The following is a 23,589-nucleotide window of genomic DNA, read 5'->3' as shown; positions in this document are numbered from 1 at the left end:
TCAGTGCGATAGTCCTATTCCTTTAGCAGGTGTAAAGTTCCCATCAATAAAACGTATCTGAGAGGTTGACGGAACTCCAGGCAAAGGAATATCTACAGTGCAATCGGAAAGTATTCAGACCCCTCCACCTTTTCCACATTTTGTTACGTTACAGCCTTATTCTAAAATTGATTAAATTGTTTTTTCCCCTCATCAATCTACACACAATACCCCATAATGACAAACCAAAAACAGGTTTTTAGAAAGGTTTGCAAATGTATTAAAAATAAAAAATGGAAATATCACATTTACATGAGTATTCAGACCATTTACTCAGGTCTTTTTTGAAGCACCTTTGGCAGTGATTACAGCCTCAAGTCTTCTTGGGTATGACGCTACAAGCTTGGCACACCTGTATTTGGGGAGATTCTTCCATTCTTCTCTGCAGATCCTCTCAGATCCTCTCAATCTCTGTCAGCTCCCACTCCCACCTTACTAGCTCTGACTTTGCTGATAGCTACTTTATTGAGGAAAAATGTACTTACTATGACTGTGATAATGTGGTTGGCCCACCTAGCTACAGTATCTTAAGATGAATGCACTAACTGTAAGTCGCTCTGTATAAGAGAGTCTGCTAAATTACTAAAATGTAAATGTAAAATGTGAATTTTGAGACAGTAGTTCTTCAGCAGCACAACTTTATGCTGGCAGCACCAACTTGAAAACATTCCTTCAAAATAAGAGTGCCCATAGAAAAGCTTTAGGAATGTATCTCTTTGAAGCGCTCTACTGCAATGAAAGTATGTTAGGGATGCAATGTTTTCAAAATACCTCTTTTGTTTTGAAGGTTTAAACCAGAAGTGTTAGTTTTCTTTTACAGCCTTTTGTTCCGCCTTCCTCTATGGTTTAACTCACTGAGAAAAACTTGACGAACAAGTACAGACAGACTTCTTCGACAGAGATGTGACCTAGCTAGAGTTTATTATTTCATAGGACTATTCAGATAAACTGTGGCAATGGGGAAACTGTTGTTCTTTTTACTTGTTTCATCTCTTTTGCTGGATGTGACCTTTCAATCCAAAGGTAAAGACAACTCCTTATTATTGATGACCTTTTATCAATAAGTAATGATTATTGAAAGACTTCTAAACTGAAATTATTAATAATTACCATTTAGTGATGGTTTCTAATAATAACATTTTTTGTTCCCTTTTATTTTGCCAACTGTGAGATTTATCCAGTTTGATCTATAAGAAGCTTTTTTTTGTAGACTATAATAATGTTTAACACAAAAAAATATATATGAAAATATGTTTTTTGCAATAACTTACCTATATTTATACAGTAGATATGTGAATCACTGAACTAAAGCCTTATGTATGTTTTGACTAATCTGCAGGGCACAGATAGACTGCTCTATCTCTCCTGATTTAGTCACTGGTCCTGTGTTCCTGCATGTTACAGTGAAAACCACACATTTGACTAACACCTGAGTCATTTCCTTGTCAGCAGCTCTACTCATTACCATAGATAAGAAACTAAGTCATGCCATGTCAAAAACCTTACTTTACCTAATGTACTGTATGCTTTAGTATATTGGAAAACCAAATGCATATTGCTATTTTTCCTGTATTTTTCTCTCTTTCAATTATTAACTATCACTTCTCATGTTATACAGTGAGCTCCAAAAATATTGGGCCATTTTTGGTTGTTTTGGTTCTCCATTATTTTGTGCCCAAAGACATTAATGGTAAATAATGTATTGTGTCATTTTGGAGTCACTTTATTGTAAATAAGAATAGAATATGTTTCGAAACACTTATACATTAATGTGGATGCTACCATGATTACGGTTAGTCCTGAATGAACTGTGAATAATGATGAGTGAGAAAGTTACAGACGCACAAATATCATTCCCCCACAAAAATGCTAACCTCCCCTGTTATTGTAATGGTGAGAGGTTAGCATGTCTTGGAGGTATGATATTTGTACATCTGTAACTTTCTCACTCATTATTATTCACGATTCATTAATCATGGTAGCATATAGAAACATATTCTATCTTATTTACAATAAAAGTGTCTCCAAAATTACACTATACATTATTTACCATTAATATGTATTGGGCACAAAATAATCTGAAACACAACCAAAACGAACAGCAAATGCATCCAACAAGTTTATAGAGTCACAAGCTTGATGTAATCACTGCTTGCTAGGAATATGGGACCATATACTAAACTTTTGACTACTTTAATACACATAAGTATTTCTACCAGCATATCACATGCGCAACCAAAGGAAAAAAAACTCTAGACCACCTTTATTCCACACACAGAGACGCATACAAAGCTCTCCCTCGCCCTCCATTTGGAAAATCTGACCATAATTCTATCCTCCTGATTCCTGCTTACAAGCAAAAACTAAAGCAGGAAGTCCCAGTGACTCGCTCAATACTGAAGTGGTCAGATGACGCAGATGCTACGCTACAGGACTGTTTTGCTAGCACAGACTGGAATATGTTCCGGGATTCATTCAATGGCATTGAGGAGTATACCACCTCAGTCACCGGCTTCATCAATAAGTGCATCGACGTCGTCGTCCTCACTGTGACTGTGCGTACATATCCCAACCAGAAGCCATGGATAACAGGCAACATCCGCACCGAGCTAAAGGCTAGAGCTTCCGCTTTCAAGCAGCGGGACACTAATCCGGACGCTTATAAGAAATCCCGCTATGCCCTCAGACGAACCATCAAACAGGCAAAGCGTCAATACAGGACTAAGATTTAATCCTACTACACCGGCTCTGAAGCTCGTCGGATGTGGCAGGGCTTGCAAACTATTACGGACAACAAAGGAAAACCCAGCCGCGAGGTGCCCAGTGACGCGAGCCTACCAGATGGGCTAAATGCTTTTTATGCTCGCTTTGAGGCAAGCAACACTGAAGCATGCATGAGAGCACCAGCTGTTCCGGACGACTGTTTGATCACGCTATCCGTAGCCGATGTGAGCAAGACCTTTAAACAGGTAAACATTCACAAAGCCGTGGGGCCAGATGGATTACCAGGACATGTACTCAGAGCATGCATGGACCAACTGATAAGGGTCTTCACTGACATTGTCAACCTCTCCCTGACTGAGTCTGTAATACCTACATGTTTCAAGCAGACCACCATAGTCCCTATGCCCAAGAAACGAAGGTAACCTGCCTAAATGACTACCGCCCCGTGGCAGTCATGTCGGTAGCCATGAAGTTCTTTGAAAGGCTAGTCATGGCTCACATCAACACCATCATCCCGGAAACCCTAGACCCACTCCAATTCGCATACCGCCCCAACAGATCCACAGATGACACAAACTCAATCACACTCCACACAGCCCTTTCCCTTCTGGACAAAAGGAACACCTATGTGAGAATGCTGTTCATTGACTACAGCTCAGCGTTCAACACCTAGTGCCCACAAAGCTCATCACTAACCTACGGACCCTGGGACTAAACACCTCCCTCTGCAACTGGATCCTGGACTTCCTGACGGGCCGCCCCCAGGTGGTAAGGGTAGGCAACAACACATCTGCCACGCTGATCCTCAACACGGGGGCCTCTCAGGGGTGCGTGCTTAGTCCCCTCCTGTACTCCCTGTTCACCCACGACTGTGTGGCCAAGCACGACTCCAACACCATCATTAAGTTTGCTGACCACACAACGGTGGTAGGCCTGATCACCGACAACGATGCGACAGCCTATAGGCAGGAGGTCAGAGACCTGGCAGTGTGAGCAAGACAAAGGAGATGATCGTGGACTACAGGAAAAAGAGGGCCGAAACACGGCCCCATTCACACCGACGGAGCTGTAGTGGAGCGGGTCGAGAGGTTCAAGTTCCTTGGTGTCCACAGCACCAACAAACTATCATGGTCCAAACACACCAAGACAGTCGTGAAGAGGGCACGACAATGCCTTTTCCCCCTCAGGAGACTGAAAAGATTTGCCATGGGTACCCAGATCCTCAAAAAGTTATACAGCTGCACCATCGATAGCATCCTGACTGGTTGTATCACCGCCTGGTATGTCAAATGCTCGGCATCTGACCATAAGGCGCTACAGAGGGTAATGCGTACAGCCTAGTACATCACTGGGGCCAAGCTTCCTGCCATCCAGGACCTATATACTAGGCGGTGTCAGAGGAAGGCCCAAAATAATTGTCAAAGACTCCAGTCACCCAAGTCATAGACTGTTCTCTCTGCTACCACACGGCAAGGCTCCTTAACAGGCTCCTTAACAGTGTCATGATTTAACTGGATTAGAACCCAAATGCAGACAAGTACACCAAGCCAGAGAAGGTTTAACAGGTTTATTTACAATGTTCAAAAAGTCCAGGTTTCCAATAATAGGGGAAGAGCAAGTCCAGGTTACAGGGAGGGTAACAGATCCAGGTCAGGGCAGGTGTGGTACCGTAATGTCCTAGTGTCCGTGGTGAGTCCAAAAGGGAGGTCCGGTAGTGGGGAGCAGGATGGTGGTGGCAGGAGTGAAGCGGAGGCAGAAGTCAGGTTCCCATAATCTGTGGCACAGGAGAAAAGTAAATAGAACAGGCCAAAAACACAAAGAGCGAAAACAAACAGGTTGAGTCAGCAGCGAGACTAACATGGTCGTCTTGACTATGATCTGACGATGAGTGGAAAGTTTGACCGGGTCTTAAAGGCTGAGGTGATTATGGTGAATGAGCTGCAGCTGGAACCCTGACTCCCGCACACCAGACTTCACTCCTGCAATCAAGGACAGACAGAGGGGAGGGGAGAGCAGAGAGAGAGCTACCTAGCAGCAGTAGGCCTAACAGTACCCCCTCTCTACGGACGCCACCTGGCGACCGACAGGGTTTATCAGGATGTAACCTATGAAACTCACGGACCAGAGCAGGATCCACAATGAAGCTCCTGGGCACCCAGGAACGTTCCTCAGGACCATAACCCTCCCAATCCACCAGGTACTGGAAACCACGACCCGGCGGCGAACATCCAGAAGTCGCCGGACAGTGTAGACCGGACCCCCACCCACGATCCTGGGCGGAGGAGGGGGACGAGAGGGCGGGCACAGAGGGATAACCGACACAGGCTTAATCTGGGAAACATGAAAGGTGGAATGAACCCGTAGGGAGGCAGGAAGCTGTAGCTTAACCGCGCAGGGGTTAACAATAGACAGTATCTTGAACGGTCCTATAAAACGAGGCGCCATCTTCTTAGACTCCACTTTCAATGGAAGGTCACGTGATTTAAGCCATACCTCTTGACCAGGAGAGTAACCGGGAGCCTGGGACCGGTGACGGTTGGCTTGCCTCTGCATGTACGCCGAAGCTCGGGACAGAGCTACCCTGGCCTTCCTCCAGACCTTGAAACAGCGGCGCATGTGGGACTGCACCGAGGTACCGCCAGTTCCCTCTCTTGAGAAGGGAACAGGGGAGGTTGATAACCCAGAGCACACAGAAAGGGGGACAAACCAGAGGAAGCGTTAGTCAAGGTGTTATGAGCATATTCCACCCAGGGGAGCATGGAGCTCCATGACCCAGGGTTAGCCCCTGTGACACAGCGGAGAGCGGTCTCCATCTCCTGGTTCGCTCTCTCGGCTTGCCCGTTGGTCTGGGGGTGATATCCAGAGGACAGGCTGGATGTAATGCCCAAAGCTTTACAGAAAGCCTTCCAAACCTGGGAGACAAACTGGGGACCCCTGTCAGAGACAATATCCATGGGTAGACCATGAGAGCGGAACACATGTTCAACCGAAATATCAGCCGTTTCTCTGGCAGTGGGCAGTTTAGGTAGGGCCAAAAAATGAGCAAAAAAACGATCAATCACAGTAAGAATGACCGTCTTTCCAGACGAGGGTGGGAAGTCCAGTGACAAAATCCAAGGCAATGTGGGACCAGGGCCGGCTGGGTATAGGCAGAGGTCTTAGATGACCAGCGCTGGCCTGGGTGGAGTTCTTACTACGTGCACATACCGTACAAGCAGCAATGAAGGCTCGAGTGTCCGCCTCCATCCTGGGCCACCAGAACTTCCGTCGCACAAAGTCAAGGGTTCGAGTAACTCCAGGGTGACAGGTAAGGGGAGACGAGTGAGCCCACTGAAGTACCTGGGAGCGAACAGACTCAGGGACAAACAACCGGTTAGGAGGACCGCTCCCAGGGTCAGCTTGATGATGTTGAGCCTGTCTAACAATCCCTTCGATGTCACATGTAATGGCCGCAATACTGCAGGTAGGAGGCAAGATGGGTTCAGGGTTACTACCAGTATCAACAGCAGAAAAACACGAGACAGGGCGTCAGGCTTGACGTTGCGTGACCCAGGACGGTAAGACAGAGAAAATTGAATCTACCAAAAAATAGTGCCCACCTGGCTTGACGGGGGTTGAGCTGCTTCGCTGACTGGATGTATGCCAGATTCTTATGATCCATCCAAACGATGAAGGGTTGTTCCGCCCCCCTCCAGCCAATGCCGCCACTCTTCGAGAGCCAGCTTCACGGCGAGCAGTTCACGATTGCCAACATCATAATTCCTCTCTGCCTGAGAAAGTTTCCGTGAAAGGAAAGCACAGGGATGCAGTTTGTTATCTTCCGGTGAACGTTGTGACAACACCGCACCTACCCCAGTGTCGGATGCATCCACCTCCACGACAAACTGGTGGTGGGGTCCGGCTGCATCAGAATGGGACCGAGGCGAAGCGATGTTTCAGTTCTTCAAACGCTGCTTCGGCCCCTTCATTCCAAGCGAACGGTCGTGCGATGGAGGTGAGAGGCGCCGCAATGCGGCTGTAGTCCTTGATGAACCTCCTGTAGAAGTTCGCAAACCCCAGGAATCGTTGAAGTTGTTTGCGGGTGGAGGGGGCTGGCCAGTCCGTGACAGCAGAGATCTTAGCTGGGTCCATCCGCAACTCCCCCTGAGCTATTATGTAACCCAAAAAAGAGGTCTCAGACACATGAAATTCACATTTCTCCATCTTCACAAACAGTTTGTTCTCCAACAACCTTTGCAACACCTGGCGCACATGCAGTTCGTGTTCCTGGGAGGACTCTGAAAAAATCAGGATATCATCCAGATAGACAAAAACAAACCGATTCAACATGTCCCGAAGGACATCATTGACTAGTGCCTGAAAAACGGCAGGGGCATTAGACAACCCAAAAGGCATAACCAGGTACTCAAAATGTCCCAAAGGTGTGTTGAAGGCAGTCTTCCATTCATCACCTTTACGAATGCGCACCAGGTGATACGCATTTCGTAGATCCAGTTTAGTGAAGATAGTTGCACCATGAAGGAGGGGAAAAGCAGAGTTAATTAAAGGCAGAGAATATTTGTTCTTAATGGTGATGTTGTTAAGTCCACGGAAATCAATACAGGGTCTGAGGGTCTTATCCTTCTTAGCAACAAAAAGAATCCCGCTCCTACAGGTGACGAGGAAGGGACGAATAATACCTGCCGCCAAGGAGTCCCGAATGTAGTTCTCCATAGCCTCCGTCTCCGGGCGGGAGAGATTGTACAGGCGACTGCTGGGGAGAGGGGCTCCTGGCTGGAGGTCAATGGCGCAGTCGTAAGGCCGGTGAGGAGGAAGAAAAGTAGCTCTGTGTTTGCAGAAAACGGATGCCAGGTCATGATACACGTCAGGGACAGCAGAAAGATCCATGGACTCCAGTGGAGGTTGAGGCACAGTGCTGGCAGGGGTCTGAGCAGAACACAAACAATTCACATGACAAAATGTGCTCCATGAAACAATTCTACCGGTCACCCAATCAATGTGTGGATTGTGTCTTATGAGCCAGGGGATACCAAGGACCAGGGGGGTCTGTGGGCAGTCAATTATATGGAATTGAATGTTCTCCTGATGATTACCCGACACTCTGAGACAAACAGGAACAGTCTGATGAGTAATACGGGTCAACAATTGTCCATTTAGACCATTAGCCTGCAGCGGACAGTCCATAGGAACAGTCTCTAACTCCATTTGTTGAGCCAACTCTCGATCCAAAAAGCTTTCATCGGCACCAGAGTCAACCAGCGCACTAACAGAGACATTCTGGGACTGCCACTGGAGGGATGCCTGGAGCAGAATGCGGGGAGAAGAGGAAGAATCCGCTGCTCGGCTCACCAAAACTTCTCCCAATAATGATGAGCCGGCCCTTTTCCCGGACGAACTGGGCAGGAAGGAACGAAATGACCAGCTTCTCCACAATACAGGCAGACCCGAGCCTGAATACGACGTGCACGCTCCTCTGAGGACAACCGTGCACGACCCACCTCCATGGCCCGGGTTCAGTGCTCCTCGTATCGACTCGGGAAGACTCGGCTTTCTCCGTAGGGAAGATGCGGGGAGGAGTTTGTTGACGACAGACCAGTTGCTTGGAACTAACACTCCTCTCCCGGCGGCGCTCCGAATCCGATTATCCAACCTGATTGTGAGTGAAATAAGATTATCCAGCGTAGGCGATACATCATATGACACCAACTCATCTTTTAAAGTCTCAGACAAAGCATTGATGAACACTCCTTGTAATGCCTCGTCATTCCAACCGCTCACTGCCGCTAACGTCCGAAACTCCACTGCCATCTCCGCCACACTGCGAACCCCCTGCCGAAGAGACAACAACCGTTTCGCAGCCTCCTTGCCCCGTACGGGGTGGTCAAAAACCTTCCTCATCTCAGTGGAGAAGGCCACGTAAGCGTTGCAAATGTCCGACTGACTCTCCCAGACCGCGGATCCCCAGGCACGAGCGGAACCGCTAGTAGAGTTGATGAGGTAGGCAATATGGGCTCTTTCTGAGGCGTAGGTGAGGGGCTGTTGTTCAAACACTAACAAGCATTGAGTCAAAAATTCACCACAGGTTCCCATGTTCCCATCATAGCGCTCTGGAGCAGGAACAAAAGGCTTTCTGATCTGGGCTGGAGGGCCAGGAAAAACAGGTGGAGCAGGAGAAGGGGCAGTTTGTATGCCATGCCCGAGGGTTGCATTATTAACTTGGGTAGTAAGGACAGACACCTGATTGGGGAGTAATTGAACCTGATTAAACAGCACCTGACTGTTCTCAGCAATCGTCTTAAACAGGGTATCATGTTGGCCAAGTAAAATGTCCTGATTGGCTATAGCAGTCCGAATTTGAGTGCACTCTGGGGTGGTATCCGAGCTACTGTCTGCTGGGTTCATGTTGGTCAGATCATACTGTCATGATTTAACTGGATTAGAACCCAAATGCAGACAAGTACACCAAGCCAGAGAAGGTTTAACAGGTTTATTTACAATGTTCAAAAAGTCCAGGTTTCCAATAATAGGGGAAGAGCAAGTCCAGGTTACAGGGAGGGTAACAGATCCAGGTCAGGGCAGGTGTGGTACCGTAATGTCCTAGTGTCCGTGGTGAGTCCAAAAGGGAGGTCCGGTAGTGGGGAGCAGGATGGTGGTGGCAGGAGTGAAGCGGAGGCAGAAGTCAGGTTCCCATAATCTGTGGCACAGGAGAAAAGTAAATAGAACAGGCCAAAAACACAAAGAGCGAAAACAAACAGGTTGAGTCGGCAGCGAGACTAACATGGTCGTCTTGACTATGATCTGACGATGAGTGGAAAGTTTGACCGGGTCTTAAAGGCTGAGGTGATTATGGTGAATGAGCTGCAGCTGGAACCCTGACTCCCGCACACCAGACTTCACTCCTGCAATCAAGGACAGACAGAGGGGAGGGGGAGAGCAGAGAGAGAGCTACCTAGCAGCAGTAGGCCTAACAAACAGCTTCTACCCCCAAGCCATAAGACTGCTGAACAATTAATCAAAATGCCACCCAGACTATTTACATTGACTAAACGGTTCACCCGATATGGATGAAAATACCCTCAAATTAAAGCTGATAGTCTGCACTTTAACTTCATAGTCACTGTATCATTTCAAATCCAAAGTGCTGGAGCACATAGCTAAAACAACAACAAATGTGTCACTGTCCCAATACTTTTGGAGCTCACTGTATATTCCTATGTAAATGAACATTGCTAACCAAATGAATGAAAAACAAAAACAACAGCTGTTTTGAATAGCCTTCAGTGTAGATTCAGTGTGAGTTATGCTACCAAACCCTAATGTCTCCCTCCCTTCATGTCCTCCCCCAGGAAAAAAAGCCAGGAAATCCAAGAGGAACATCACTGAAGTGGTAAATCCCAGAACATTTAGAGGAGAAATCCTCCATTTAAAGTCTGTCTCTCTCCCTAATGCCACCCAACAGACACAACAAGCACCCCATTCTTCTCCTCCCCTCAGCCCCTTTGCCCCTACCCCTCCGGCGCTGCGGTTGCTAAGTAATGACACAGCTGCATATCTTGCCGGCCCGCTGAGCACCCGGGTCATCCCCGGCGTTTACATGCTGGCCGTTGTCGTGGGGATCCCGGCCAACGTTGCCATCTTGTCTGCCGTGGCCACTAAAGTCAGGACGGTGTCGTCAACCATCCTCTACTGCAGCCTGGCCGTCTCCGACCTCTTCCTCCTCCTCTCCCTCATTTTCAAGGCCCACTACCATCTCCACGGCAACCACTGGGTGTTCGGCGAGACTGCCTGCCGCATTGTCACGGCCTGTTTTTACGGCAACCTCTACTGCTCGGCCCACACGCTAGCCTGCATTAGTGTCAAGCGCTACCTGGCTGTGGTGCACCCCTTCCTCTACAAGAGCCTTCCCAAGAGGGCGTGCACCGCCTGGGCCAGCCTGGCGGTGTGGGGGGTGTTTGGGGCTGCCGTCGTACCTAAGCTCCTGGTCCGTCAGAGCTACCGCCTCCCCCAGCTAGGCCTCACTACCTGCCATGATGTACTCCCACTGGACTACAGCTCCCATGCTCCTCTGCTCTACTACAATCTGGGCCTGACCTTCCTGGGTCTATTGGTCCCCCTGGTAGTCACGGCTGTGTGTTACGCACGGATCGTCCAAGAACTCAAACGCTCGCACCACGACTGGACACTGTACCTCAAGGCCAGCTCACTGGTGTTTGTGATCTTCGTGGCATGTTTCGGCCCCGCCGCGACCCTACACTTCCTGCATTATGTATGCTTGTTGGAGGGCGGAGAGGAGAGCTTCTATGGCTACTTCAAGGTAGCAGTGTGTCTGTGCTGCCTGCATGCCTGCCTGGACCCATTCCTCTTCCTCCTCATGTCTAAATCAACTGGATCCAGACTCTACTTCATGACCCTCAAGGGGAAGATGCTGAACATCTCCACCTGAATCTTTATCTGGATTAGAATCTGGATTAAAAGTGGCCCAGATGATCAGAATAATCCAAGAAAGTCCCTGAGCATTCCCAACTGAATTTGACATCATCTGGATTAGAACTTGGATCACAACATCAGGCCTTAATTTGGGTCAGAGATCACAATCTGGAGCTAAACCGTGAATATTCAGTACATGTATGTGACTGACTATCAGAGCATCCTATCAATAACTGATAATCCTATCCACTTATTCTGAATAAAGATTTGGATTATAAACAGGCCACAAACAGGATCAGGGTTTCAGTGTAAATGGGACAACATCTGGTTTAGGATCTAGTTCCATATGTGAAATCTGTTTGGATTTGTATGTGACTCATGCCCCGACAAATTGAGGCTGTTCTGAGGGGGTTCTTGAGGCTCTGAACATTCTAGTTCCAAAGTTCCAATTTTAACCCCTATGGTCGATGTCCGCGCATAACAAAAAAATCCCCATAAAAATCTGTTAGTTTAATCTAGAGATATCTTTTTTTTGTTGTTGCATTGAATGCGTCTCAATCAACCGCATGTTACACTTCCGCATTTGAGTGCTCATACTCCTCGTAAGAGTGTTCATCACATTAATTTCTAATGAGAATCAAGGGACTTTAGGACATCAAGTGATTGTACATGCATTATAACTATTTCATATATTGAATATATTCAGAATGAATCTAGTCTATTCATCTGTAACTCCTACTATGAACTCCTATCTACATGAGAAAGTAGAAGTGTTCTGTACAGGGAAAGAGACTGGTTGTTATTGTTGTTATTTAGGTGTTTATAAACATTACTGGAGGTATAGAGCACTTACAAGTGCAGTCTCAAAAACCATCAAGCGCTATGATGAAACTGGCTCTCATGAGGACTGCCACAGGAATGGAAGACCCAGAGTTACCTCTGCTGCAGAGGATAAGTACATTAAAATTACCAGCCTCAGAAGTTGCAGCCCAAATAAATGCTTCACAGAGTTCAAGTAACAGACATATCTCAACATCAACTGTTCAGAGGAGACCGTGTGAATCAGGCCTTCATGGTCGAATTGCTGCAAAGAAACCATTACTAAAGGACACTTATAAGAAGAAGAGACTTGCTTGGGCAAAGAAAAACGAGCAATGGACATTAGACCGGTGGAAATGTGTCCTTTGGTCTGGAGTCCAAATTTGAGATTTTTGGTTCCAACAGCCGTATCTTTGTGAGATACGGTGTGGGTGAACGGATGATCTCTGCATGTGTATTTCCCACCGTAAAGCATGGAGGAGGAGGTGTTATGGTGTGGGGGTGCTTTGCTGGTGACACTGTCTGTGATTTATTTAGAATTTAAGGCACACATAACCAGCATGGCTACCACAGCATTCTGTAGCGATACGCCATCCCATCTGGTTTGGGCTTAGTGGGACTATCATTTGTTTTTCAACAGGACAATGACCCAACACACCTCCAGGCTGTGTAAGGGCTATTTTTTGGTTACTACATGATTCCATATGTGTTATTTCATAGTTTTGATGTCTTCACTATTATTCTATAATGTAGAAAATAGTGGAAATAAAGAAAAACCCTTGAATGAGTAGGTGTTCTATAACTTTTGACTGTGTACACAAAATATGTGTACACAACCAATAAAATTGTATTTGATTTTGATTTATGATCCTATTAAAGCTCAGTACAGTTATAGTCATTTGATTGTGACCAGGGGGTTCAAAGCAGGGCCTCCTGCGCAACAAAAGAGCTCATTAGCCCACCTAGCCAAAGCAACTCCTCAGGTCTCATGCGAGGTTGCTCATCATGTGCGCATGCACGCCCACATACCCACACTGAATGAACAGCTCCATCCTCTGGCCATCTTGATAAATGACACAAATGGTAAAGTCTGTAATAAAAGCACCATGGTTGTTAGAGAATGTAACCCTTTATTGAATACAGTACGTGTAGATCCCAGTGGAACCTACCTCTATATACTTTACATTGCACCTGGTAACCTTCCCTAGTCAAAGTAAATCAGATCAAGAACATGTATTTGACAAATGGTTTAACACACACCTCCATGTATTGTCTATAGCAGGGCTATTCAAACCTGGGCCTCAAGGTCTACTAACTACAGAACTGCTGGTTTTAATCCTTCCCCTCTAATCAGGGATTGATTCAGACCTGGTCAGTGGATTCTCTGGCCAATCAATGACATGCTTATTATTTCTGTGTCTAGACCTGGTTACTGTTAAGCACTTTGTGACAAATGTTTTTGTAAAAAGCATTACATTTACATTTTAGTAGACGCTCTTATCCAGAGTGACTTACAGTTAGTGAGTGCATACATTATAAAAAAAAAAAATCATACTGGCCCCCCATGGGAATCGAACCCACAACCCTGGCGTTGCAAACACCATTCTCTACCAACTGAGCTACACCCCTGCCGGCCACTCCCTCCCCTACCCTGGACGACGCTGGGCCAATTGTGCGCCGCCCCATGGGTCTTCCGGTCGCGGCCGGCTACGACAGAGCTACGACAGGATCTCTAGTGGCACAGCTAGCACTGCGATGCAGTGCCTTAGACCACTGCGCCACTCGGGAATGCTGATCAGTGAGAAGAGGGAGAGAAGGGGATAGGAGGAAACCAGCAGTACTGTGGAGGGAACTGGAGTTGAATAGTCCTGGTCTATAGCATGTCTGTAGCGCCGTACAGTACAGTCATATCACCACTGGCATGCCCTGTCACAATTACCCAGAAGAACGGATCGATACCTGCCCACAGAACAAGTAACTAACCACAATGATACGTTTACCTTTAACCCAGATTAAAATGGCTGCTCCACCATAGAAGAACAGCAGCAGGGATGTAGTGGAGCGGAAACACACCTAAACAAGTACAACACCACTGGTTTATTATGTGAATAGTGTTGTTAACACACCTGGCTGTCACACCAAATTAGCATTGTTACCTGTAGTGTTTATGTTACTATGTCATCTCGACCAGCTACAGTGTTTAGCCACCTTTATTGTTTTTTACAACTACATCCCTGTAGCAGAACAAACAACAGAAAGACTTTAGTAACACACATGCATAAGTGTAGTTTAGAGTTTGTTTCACACAGAGAGTTACGTGAGGGGGAATGGATGGCTGCAAATGATGTAGTTGGACAAGCTGAAATACACAAACTGATTAACAAACCAATCAGACACTTCAGTGAGTCAAATCAACTCATTAACATCGACCCCAACCCATTGTTGGGAAATTAACAACTTTTAAATATATACAATATATTATAGACACACACACAATATCATACAATATCATACATACACACATACTGTACATCTACACAAATGATCGATACCTGGTCAAATGCAAAAGCATGTACTGCAATAATGCCATTCCCTTACCGCAACGTCATAAATATGTTAAAGGGATAGTTCACTCCAAACTATACATTTAGCTTATTAGTGAAATAGGTGAAATATTCCTTAACATACCAACATAGTCGTGTGGTCACAAGATCTTAAGCCTGAATCCTAAATAGACACTGCCCTTAGAGAATGGTTATGTTGTAACGTATAGTAACTATGGCACCCAGGCTGACTAAAGAACATATCTTATAACCTAACTTGTATTCATGTCAGACCCGTAGCACTGAGGATAGCAGCAATAGGTACCTTTGATTAAACTTAGGCTAGGTTTAGAATGGCTTTTTCATATCTCATCAAGTTAAAACCCTCCTGCTTTCTGCTTAAACATAGCTGAGTTTTTATCAACTCCCCAAACGAAACGCCTGGATATTCAACAAAAAAGAACCTAAAACAAACAGACCTGCTGGTTTGGTAATGCCAAGGTTCATTGGGCAGCAACAGCTAGTGCTATCATCTCTCTACCTGGGCAGAGCCCTCCAGAAGGTGAATAAAATACCGCCTGACTCTTCCCACCCACTCCACCCCGAATTCCAGCTCCTCCCCTCTGGTTGCAGGTACAGAGTACCTAAGGTTAAAAAAAATAGGGCCAAGGGCTCTTTTATTTCGAATGCAATTCTGCAACTTAACAAAATGTTGGACTAATTGCACTTTAGAACTTGCACTTTAACATGTATGTAGCCCGTTTTTAAATTTGTATTATGAAATTGCACTTTCCCAGCCTACTTGCTTGTAAATATCCTTTGCTATTTGCTGTTGTTTTTTAATATGTGATTTCGTTTGTATGTTTTATGACTCCTGCAAAATGAATTGCTTTTCTGAGGACATTAAAGTTTTCTGAATCTGAACCTAAGCAGATGTTGGTTCGAAATATGACTGGATTCACAGGAGGTTGGTGGCACCTTAATTGGGGAGGACAGGCTCGTGGTAATGGCTGGAGCGGAAAAAGTGGAATGGTATCAAATACATCAAACACATGGTTTCCATGTGTTTGATGCCATTCCATTTGCTCCGTTCCAGCCATTATTATGAGCCGTCCTCCCCTCAGCAGCCTCCCCATAGGAGAACCCTTAGAAGAACACGTTTTGGTTCCAGGTAGAACCCTTTTGAGTTCCATGTAGAACCCTCTGTTGAAAAGAGTGCACTAATGGATTTCAATAAGGTCACACATCAAGATGGCCAAACTGACAAGCTAGCTCACAGGGGGTTGCCGAAATATCACACGCACACACACACACACAAACACACAATACAAACACACTAGAGCAAAGAAGAGAAGAACTACACACTAGAGCGAAGAAGAGAAGAACTACACACTAGAGCGAGCTGGCAGAGGTTTCCAGCACAATGTCGCAGGAGAGAAAGGTTGGAGGGAGAGAGGCACAACATTTGAGAAAGGCTATCAAGTTTTGGAGAGGGTTAAACAGATACAGAGAAAGAGAGAGGGAGAAGCTATCGCTTGCAGCTCCGAGGTTTCTTATAGAATACATTCCTCTCCTGACAGAGACCCACAGCAACAGAGAACAAAGCCCTTAGCTTAGTTCCACAACACACACACACACACACACAAGAATTCACATGACTTTCCCAATCTCAAATGTCTCTGACAGTAAAAATCTGAACATTTTAACTAAAGCTATGTATTACTATTTATATTTTATTATGGCCATGTTATTCTTACAATTGGAACTGGGGTACAAAAGGCTTGAACATTTAGTACCAGTAAAACGTTTGGACACACCTACTCATTCCAGGGTTTTTCTTAATTTTTACTATTTTCTACATTGTAGAATAATAGTGAAGACATCAAAACTATGAAATAACACATATGGAATCATGTAGTAACCAAAAAAGTGTTAAACAAATCAAAATATATTTGAGATTCTTCAAAGTAGCCACCCTTTGCCTTGATGACAGCTTTGCACACTCTTGGCATTCTCTCAACCAGCTTCATGAGGTAGTCACCTGGAATGCATTTCAATTAGTTTTGTGGTCCTCTGTAGCTCAGCTGGTAGAGCACGGCGCTTGTAACGCCAAGGTAGTGGGTTCGATCCCCGGGACCACCCATACACAAAAATGTATGCACGCATGACTGTAAGTCGCTTTGGATAAAAGCGTCTGCTAAATGGCATATTATTATTATTATTAATTAACAGGTGTGCCTTACTAAAAGTTAATTTGTGGAATTTCTTTCCTTCTTAATGCGTTTGAGCCAATCAGTTGTGTTGTGACAAGGTAGGGGGGGTATACAGAAGATAGCCCTATTTGGTAAAAGACCAAGTCCATATTATGGCAAGAACAGCTCAAATAAGTGAAGAGAAACGACAGTCCATCGTACTTTAAGACATGAAGGTCAGTCAATACGGAACATTTCAAGAACTTTGAAAGTTTCTTCAAGTGCAGTCGCAAAAACCATCAAGCGCTATGATGAAACTGGCTCTCATGAGGACCGCCACAGGAATGGAAGACCCAGAGCTACCTTTGCTGCAGAGGATAAGTTCATTAGAGTTAACTCCACCCCAGATTGCACCCCAAAGAAATGCTTCACAGAGTTCAAGTAACAGACACATCTCAACATCAACTTTTCAGAGGAGACTGCGTGAATCAGGCCTTCATTCATGGTCGAATTGCTGCAATGAAACCACTACTAAAGGACACCAATAAGAAGAAGAGACTTGCTTGGGCCAAGAAACACGAGCAATGGACATTAGACCGGTGGAAATCTGTCTTTTGGTCTGATGAGTCCAAATTTGCGATTTTTGGTTCCAACCGCCGTGTCTTTGTGAGACGCAGAGTAGGTGAACGGATGATCTCCACATGTGTGGTTCCCACCGTGAAGTATGGAGGAGGAGGTGTGATGGTGTGGGGGTGCTTTGCTGGTGACACTGTCTGTGATTTATTTAGAATTCAAGGCACACTTAACCACCATGGCTACCACAGCATTCTGCAGCGATACGCCATCCCATATGGTTTGCGCTTAGTGGAACTATCATTTGTTTTCAATAGGACAATGACCCAAAACACAGCTCCAGGTTGTGTACGGGCTATTTGACCAAGGAGAGTGATGGAGTGCTGCATCAGATGACCTGGCCTCCACAATCACCCGACCTCAACCCAATTGAGATGGTTTAGGATGAGTTGGACCGCAGAGTGAAGGAAAAGCAGCCAACAATTGCTAAGCATATGTGGGAACTCCTTCAAGACTGTTGGAAAAGCATTCCTCATGAAGCTGGTTGAGAGAATGCCAAGAGTGTGCAAAGCTGTCATCATGGCAAAGGGTGGCTACTTTGAAGAATCTTTGATTGTTTATGTGTTATTTCATAGTTTTGATGTCTTCACTATTATTCTACAACGTAGAAAATACTAAAAATAAAGAAAAACCCTGGAATGAGTAGGTGTGTCCAAACTTTTGACTGGTACTGTACATAATTAATAACTGTTTATTTTGAATTTAGAAATCACGCCCCACTGAGGTGCTGTGACTTCTTGGCATTGTTGTTAGAAGTACAAGATAGCACAGCAGTGACACAATAAATAACATTAATACATTACTGATAGACAAATGAATAAATAAACAAACGTACAACAAATCAATAAATGCCCTTATTTTACAGTAATATCTGAAATAAAGACTGTGAGTGATTGGTGACAAAGCCTTTCACACAGTGTGTCCCATGTGACACCTGTGCAGGGCAACCCACTTTACTTGAACATGCTATCATAAGGCCTACATACCACTGTCTTAAAACAATGTTAGCTTATGTCAGCCTATGACAACTGACTTCGCACTGTTATGGAATTTACTATTGTTTATCTTAGCTAATTGGTTAAACATTAAGCTAACCAGATAGCATACTTTAATAGCGGCGCAGATATGTAGTCTTTATGACAGTGTTCAACTAAAGCCTAACGGGTACATGAGTGAATGCTGATGGGTAGTGTAGTTCTACATCAAGACGTTGCTGCGTGTGTCAGGCAGTCGTAGTCCCACCAGGCCTCCTCCCACCAGTACAGCTGACGCCAGCAGTATGGGGATGGCCTTTGTGATGCCAACCAGAGAACCAAAGATCAGGTTCCCCAACACCGCTGCCAGCTTACACAAGGCATTACAGAACCCAAAACCTGTACCCCTGGAGAAGAAAAGGGGGGCAGAGGAGAGAGTCAGGGAGGGAGAGTGTGTGTGTGCGTGCGTGCCTGCCTGCCTGCATGTGTTCTACCCACCTCCTGTCAGTAGGGTAGAGCTCAGCAGTAACTACGTCCAGAGAGTTCCAGGCTGATATACTGAGGCCGTTATAGAGACACAGCATGAAGATCATCATAGACTCACTGGTCCCAAACCACAGGAAGAAACAACTGATGCCTGACAGCACCATGGAGCCCCCTGGAGGAAAGAATATGCTATTACACATCACATCAGCTCACAACACAAGAAATTATAACAGATTACCAATACATACTCTTTTTGGTGATACATTTTTAATTTCATTTCATAGGTACCGGTATGTAAAACCCCAGGGGGGACAGTCACATAATTGAACGTTTGCCTGAATATCAAATACATACTCTGTATGAAGTAGAATTTCAAAAACCTACCCAGCATGCTCAGGCGCCCTATCTTGTCCATGAGAAGGGCGGAGACTATGTTGCCGGGCAACACGGCGAGTGTCCCCAGGAAGTTGACGAAGTAGACCCAGTAGGCGCTGTAGTCGTCATCAAAGGTCATCTGACAGCCCGTCTTGTTGTGGTGGAACGAACTGTTGATCACCCTCGACCCCACCAGCTTAGAATCGTCAATATCTGGAGAGAAAGACAGAGAGAAATAGAGAAGGAGACAAGTGTACTATTTTGACTCCTTTATGTTCTGTTTGTCTGGCAGGTGAACTTTTCGAATGGGCACTGTGCTGTGTTTATACTAATTATCTAATGAGGCTTCCATGGGCCTTTAACTCTTTATTAAGTCATATTTGTCCCCTATCGTTCACACATGATTTCAGTCTGCCTCTTGTGAGTGTCTCTTCTCTTGATGAAGGGAAGGTAGAACAGGGGGTGTGAGGGCTGGGGGGTCAGAAATATGGTCCGTCTGCAAAAATATCCCAGGTCTTTTAGGGATAACTACTTATCTCTCCCCTGATGGAAAAGCTATTAATACACGACATCACAGAGAAAGAGCAGAGGCAGCAAACACTATGCCCTTTTCATACCTCTCCCTTTCTACTCTCTCTCTCTCTCTCTCTCTCTCTCTCTCTCTATCCCTCCCTTCCACCTTCCCACCCTCCCTCCCTCACCCCCTTCCCCTTTTGTTCTTTGTGTCGCTGCTTGAGGCAATGAGACTACGTCTCCCATGAGGCTTTGCCACCAAGCTCACACGCCCAGATTGTTTTCATGTTCAGCTGTTTCCTAAATGCTGAGGGGGAACCGTTTCTAAACCTGCGGTCCCTCACGGTCTGAGTCAGCTGAACCGCACTGTGACCGTTAGCGGTCCCCCTAATTCACTACTCCCTCAGAGACACTGCCTTTCCTGGAGGGGTCGTCTTGTTCAACTATTAGTCAGCACCTCTTATAATTAGATTGGACTCCACCTGAACCCTCCTTCATAAGGGCTACATAACACAGTCGTAACAATGATATAACAGATGTCATAAACAGTATCAAAAGATAACGTTAACCAAGAACTGTGCTCAAGTGTACATTGAGAGGATATTACAGTGTGCATTGGTCTGTGTAATGCCAAGCCAAATTAGAAAGGATATCTTTCCTTCCCTCCCCTTCACTTTAGAGTACCGTGTTTCAATCCCTGATCTTCTGTCAGATAGAATTGAACTGCTGCAGGAGAGTGTAACGATCACTGCAATGCTATTGTAGGTGGTACTTATGGACATACGCGCGGCTCGGTTTCTTTGTCAAGCACAGCGAACAGGGAACAAAGAGGCAATTTCTGCAGGGGAAGAGAGGTTGAGCTGTAATTCACTTGTGTTAAGGAAAGCTATACAATTGCATAACCTCACTCTTCACTCTCCTCTACACCCTGTCACTGGAACAATACATAGAATGAGGCGTCTGAGAGAGAGAGAAAGGGTGGAGCAGAGAGAGAGTGAGGGGGAGAGAGAAAGAGAGGAGGAGAGAGAGCGAGGGGGAGCGAGAGAGAGAAGAGGAGAGAGAGGGAGCGGGAGAGAGAGAGCGGGGGAGAGAGAGGGAGAGGGACAGGGGGGAGAATGAGGGAGGGCGAGGGGGAGGAGAGAGAGAGAGCAGAGACAGAGAGACAGAGCAGAGAGAGAGCGATTGGCCGGCTTCAATTTTATCGGCTATGACAAAAGTAATTACTGGCTAACGGAAACCCTGGCGCATACATGCATGCATGCGTGTATGTGTGAGTGTGTGTGTGTGTGGTCTCACCTGTGTTATAAAAGAAGGCTTCTACGAAGGTGCAGTTCTTGAATAATGAGCCCACTGTTGACACGTCGTCAAAGTAACAGTTCTGAAACGTAGAGTCTATGAAGGTGACGGACTTCAACTTCATACTGATGAACCTAGAGAGGAGGAAAAGAAGAAGAAAGAAGATGAATACAGCAAAGAAAAATAAATAGTACCATCAACACTTATTTTTGGTCTACACAAAGCAGAGGAGTTGAGATAGTGATCAGGCAAATAAAAGATTGATGATATCCCGTCCAGTACCAGCGGTGTGAGACCACTAGCTGGGAGAACAGCCTGGCCTGTACGCTGACTCAGCCCTTTCTATCCAATAGAGATAAGGAAACATGTTATACTGTACTGGACTCGACTGATTAAACACTTTACAAAACAAAGACGCAACGCAAGTCCACAGGCCAGTATTGTTGTACACACACACACCCACACACACAAACACACACACACAGTGTTGAGTTGCACTTCACTTTACAACAGCAGTTCATCTCTCACTTTTTACAGCACTAATGTATTGTTTCCGTTCTATTTTAACCAGGGGTTTCTAGTGTAAGGGGTTAGTACGTCAACATGTTCCTGTGATATTGTGTGTCTGATACAGTGGGGAGAACAAGTATTTGATACACTGCCGATTTTACAGGTTTTCCTACTTACAAAGCATGTAGAGGTCTGACATTTTTATCATAGGTACACTTCAACTGTTTGAGACGAAATCTAAAACAAAAATCCAGAAAATCACATTGTATGATTTTTAAGTAAATAATTTGCATTTTATTGCATGACATAAGTATTTGATACATCAGAAAAGCAGAACTTAATATTTGGTACAGAAACCTTTGTTTGCAATTACAGAGATCATACGTTTCCTGTAGGTCTTGACCAGGTTTGCACACACTGCAGCAGGGATTTTGGCCCACTCCTCCATACAGACCTTCTCCAGATCCTTCAGGTTTCGGGGCTGTCGTTTGGCAATACGGAGTTTCAGCTCCCTCCAAAGATTTTCTATTGGGTTCAGGTCTGGAGACTGGCTAGGCCACTCCAGGACCTTGAGATGCTCCTTACGGAGCCACTCCTTAGTTGCCCTGGCTGTGTGTTTCGGGTCGTTGTCATGCTGGAAGACCCAGCCACGACCCATCTTCAATGATCTTACTGAGGGAAGGAGGTTGTTAGCCAAGATCTCGCGATACATGGCCCCATCCATCCTCCCCTCAATACGGTGCAGTCGTCCTGTCCCCTTTGCAGAAAAGCATCCCCAAAGAATGATGTTTCCACCTCCATGCTTCACGGTTGGGATGGTGTTCTTGGGGTTGTACTCATCCTTCTTCTTCCTCCAAACACGGCGAGTGGAGTTTAGACCAAAAAGCTCTATTTTTGTCTCATCAGACCACATAATCTTCTCCCATTCCTCCTCTGGATCATCCAGATGGTCATTGGCAAACTTCAGACGGGCCTGGACATGCGCTGGCTTGAGCAGGGGGACCTTGCGTGCGCTGCAGGATTTTAATCCATGACGGCGTAGTGTGTTACTAATGGTTTTCTTTGAGACTGTGGTCCCAGCTCTCTTCAGGTCATTGACCAGATCCTGCCGTGTAGTTCTGGGCTGATCCCTCACCTTCCTCATGATCATTGATGCCCCACGAGGTGAGATCTTGCATGAAGCCTCAGACCGAGGGTGATTGACCGTCATCTTGAACTTCTTCCATTTTCTAGTAATTGCGTCAACAGTTGTTGCCTTCTCACCAAGCTGCTTGCCTATTGTCCTGTAGCCCATCCCAGCCTTGTGCAGGTCTACAATTTTATCCCTGATGTCCTTACACAGCTCTCTGGTCTTGGCCATTGTGGAGAGGTTGGAGTCTGTTTAATTGAGTGTGTGGACAGGTGTCTTTTATACAGGTAACGAGTTCAAACAGGTGCAGTTAATACAGGTAATGAGTGGAGAACAGGAGGGCTTCTTAAAGAAAAACGAACATGTCTGTGAGAGCCGGAATTCTTACTGGTTGGTAGGTGATCAAATACTTATGCCATGCAATAAAATGCAAATTATTTACTTAAAAATCATACAATGTGATTTTCTGGATTTTTGTTTTAGATACCGTCTCTCACAGTTGAAGTGTACCTATGATAAAAATGACAGACCTCTACATGCTTTGTAAGTAGGAAAACATACAAAATCGGCAGTGTATCAAATACTTGTTCTCCCCACTGTATGTCCCAGCATGCCTGTCTCTTATCCACCCCTACAGCTCCTGTATTATGATACTGCCTCTGAACTAATCTAACATACCGGTATGTACAGTGGGGGAAAAAAGTATTTAGTCAGCCACCAATTGTGCAAGTTCTCCCACTTAAAAAGATGAGAGAGGCCTGTCATTTTCATCATAGGTACATGTCAACTATGACAGACAAATTGAGAAAAAAAAATCCAGAAAATCATATTGTAGGATTTTTTATGAATTTATTTGCAAATTATGGTGGAAAATAAGTATTTGGTCACCTACAAACAAGCAAGATTTCTGGCTCTCACAGACCTGTAAC

The 23,589-nt window shown here is 45.5% G+C and overlaps 2 protein-coding genes across 2 annotated transcripts in view; one reads left to right on the top strand and one right to left on the bottom strand.

The window, feature by feature from the left end:
* The first annotated feature begins 911 nt into the window (after positions 1–911).
* Positions 912–12,116, top strand: LOC121583349 (proteinase-activated receptor 3). The gene is made up of 2 exons (XM_041899529.1): positions 912–1,062; positions 10,110–12,116. The coding sequence occupies exons 1-2, from the start codon at positions 996–998 to the stop codon at positions 11,204–11,206; spliced, it is 1,164 nt and encodes a 387-aa protein (XP_041755463.1). The 5' UTR covers positions 912–995; the 3' UTR covers positions 11,207–12,116.
* Positions 12,117–17,996: 5,880 nt separating this feature from the next.
* Positions 17,997–23,589, bottom strand: part of LOC121582637 (synaptic vesicle glycoprotein 2C-like) — a 45,672-nt gene continuing 40,079 nt past the window's right edge. The window contains exons 10-13 of the mRNA XM_041898586.2: positions 21,022–21,155; positions 19,222–19,425; positions 18,850–19,009; positions 17,997–18,758 (exon numbers count right to left, since the gene is read on the bottom strand). Of these exons, the coding sequence (XP_041754520.1) occupies positions 18,575–18,758; positions 18,850–19,009; positions 19,222–19,425; positions 21,022–21,155 (682 nt within the window). The 3' untranslated portion in view covers positions 17,997–18,574. The remainder of the gene's footprint in view (positions 18,759–18,849; positions 19,010–19,221; positions 19,426–21,021; positions 21,156–23,589) is intronic.

This window comes from Coregonus clupeaformis, chromosome 15 (assembly GCF_020615455.1).
Source record: "Coregonus clupeaformis isolate EN_2021a chromosome 15, ASM2061545v1, whole genome shotgun sequence".
Lineage (NCBI taxonomy): Eukaryota > Metazoa > Chordata > Actinopteri > Salmoniformes > Salmonidae > Coregonus > Coregonus clupeaformis.
This window is presented reverse-complemented; position numbering and strand designations above follow the sequence as displayed.

What these genes read in the sequence shown, in the direction of transcription:
- LOC121583349 (XM_041899529.1), top strand. Translation starts at nt 996, where the DNA reads ATGGGGAAACTGTTGTTCTTTTTACTTGTTTCATCTCTTTTGCTGGAT. An exon ending in TGTGACCTTTCAATCCAAAG is followed by an intron (nt 1,063 to 10,109) that starts GTAAAGACAACT and finishes GTCCTCCCCCAG; the next exon opens with GAAAAAAAGCCAGGAAATCC.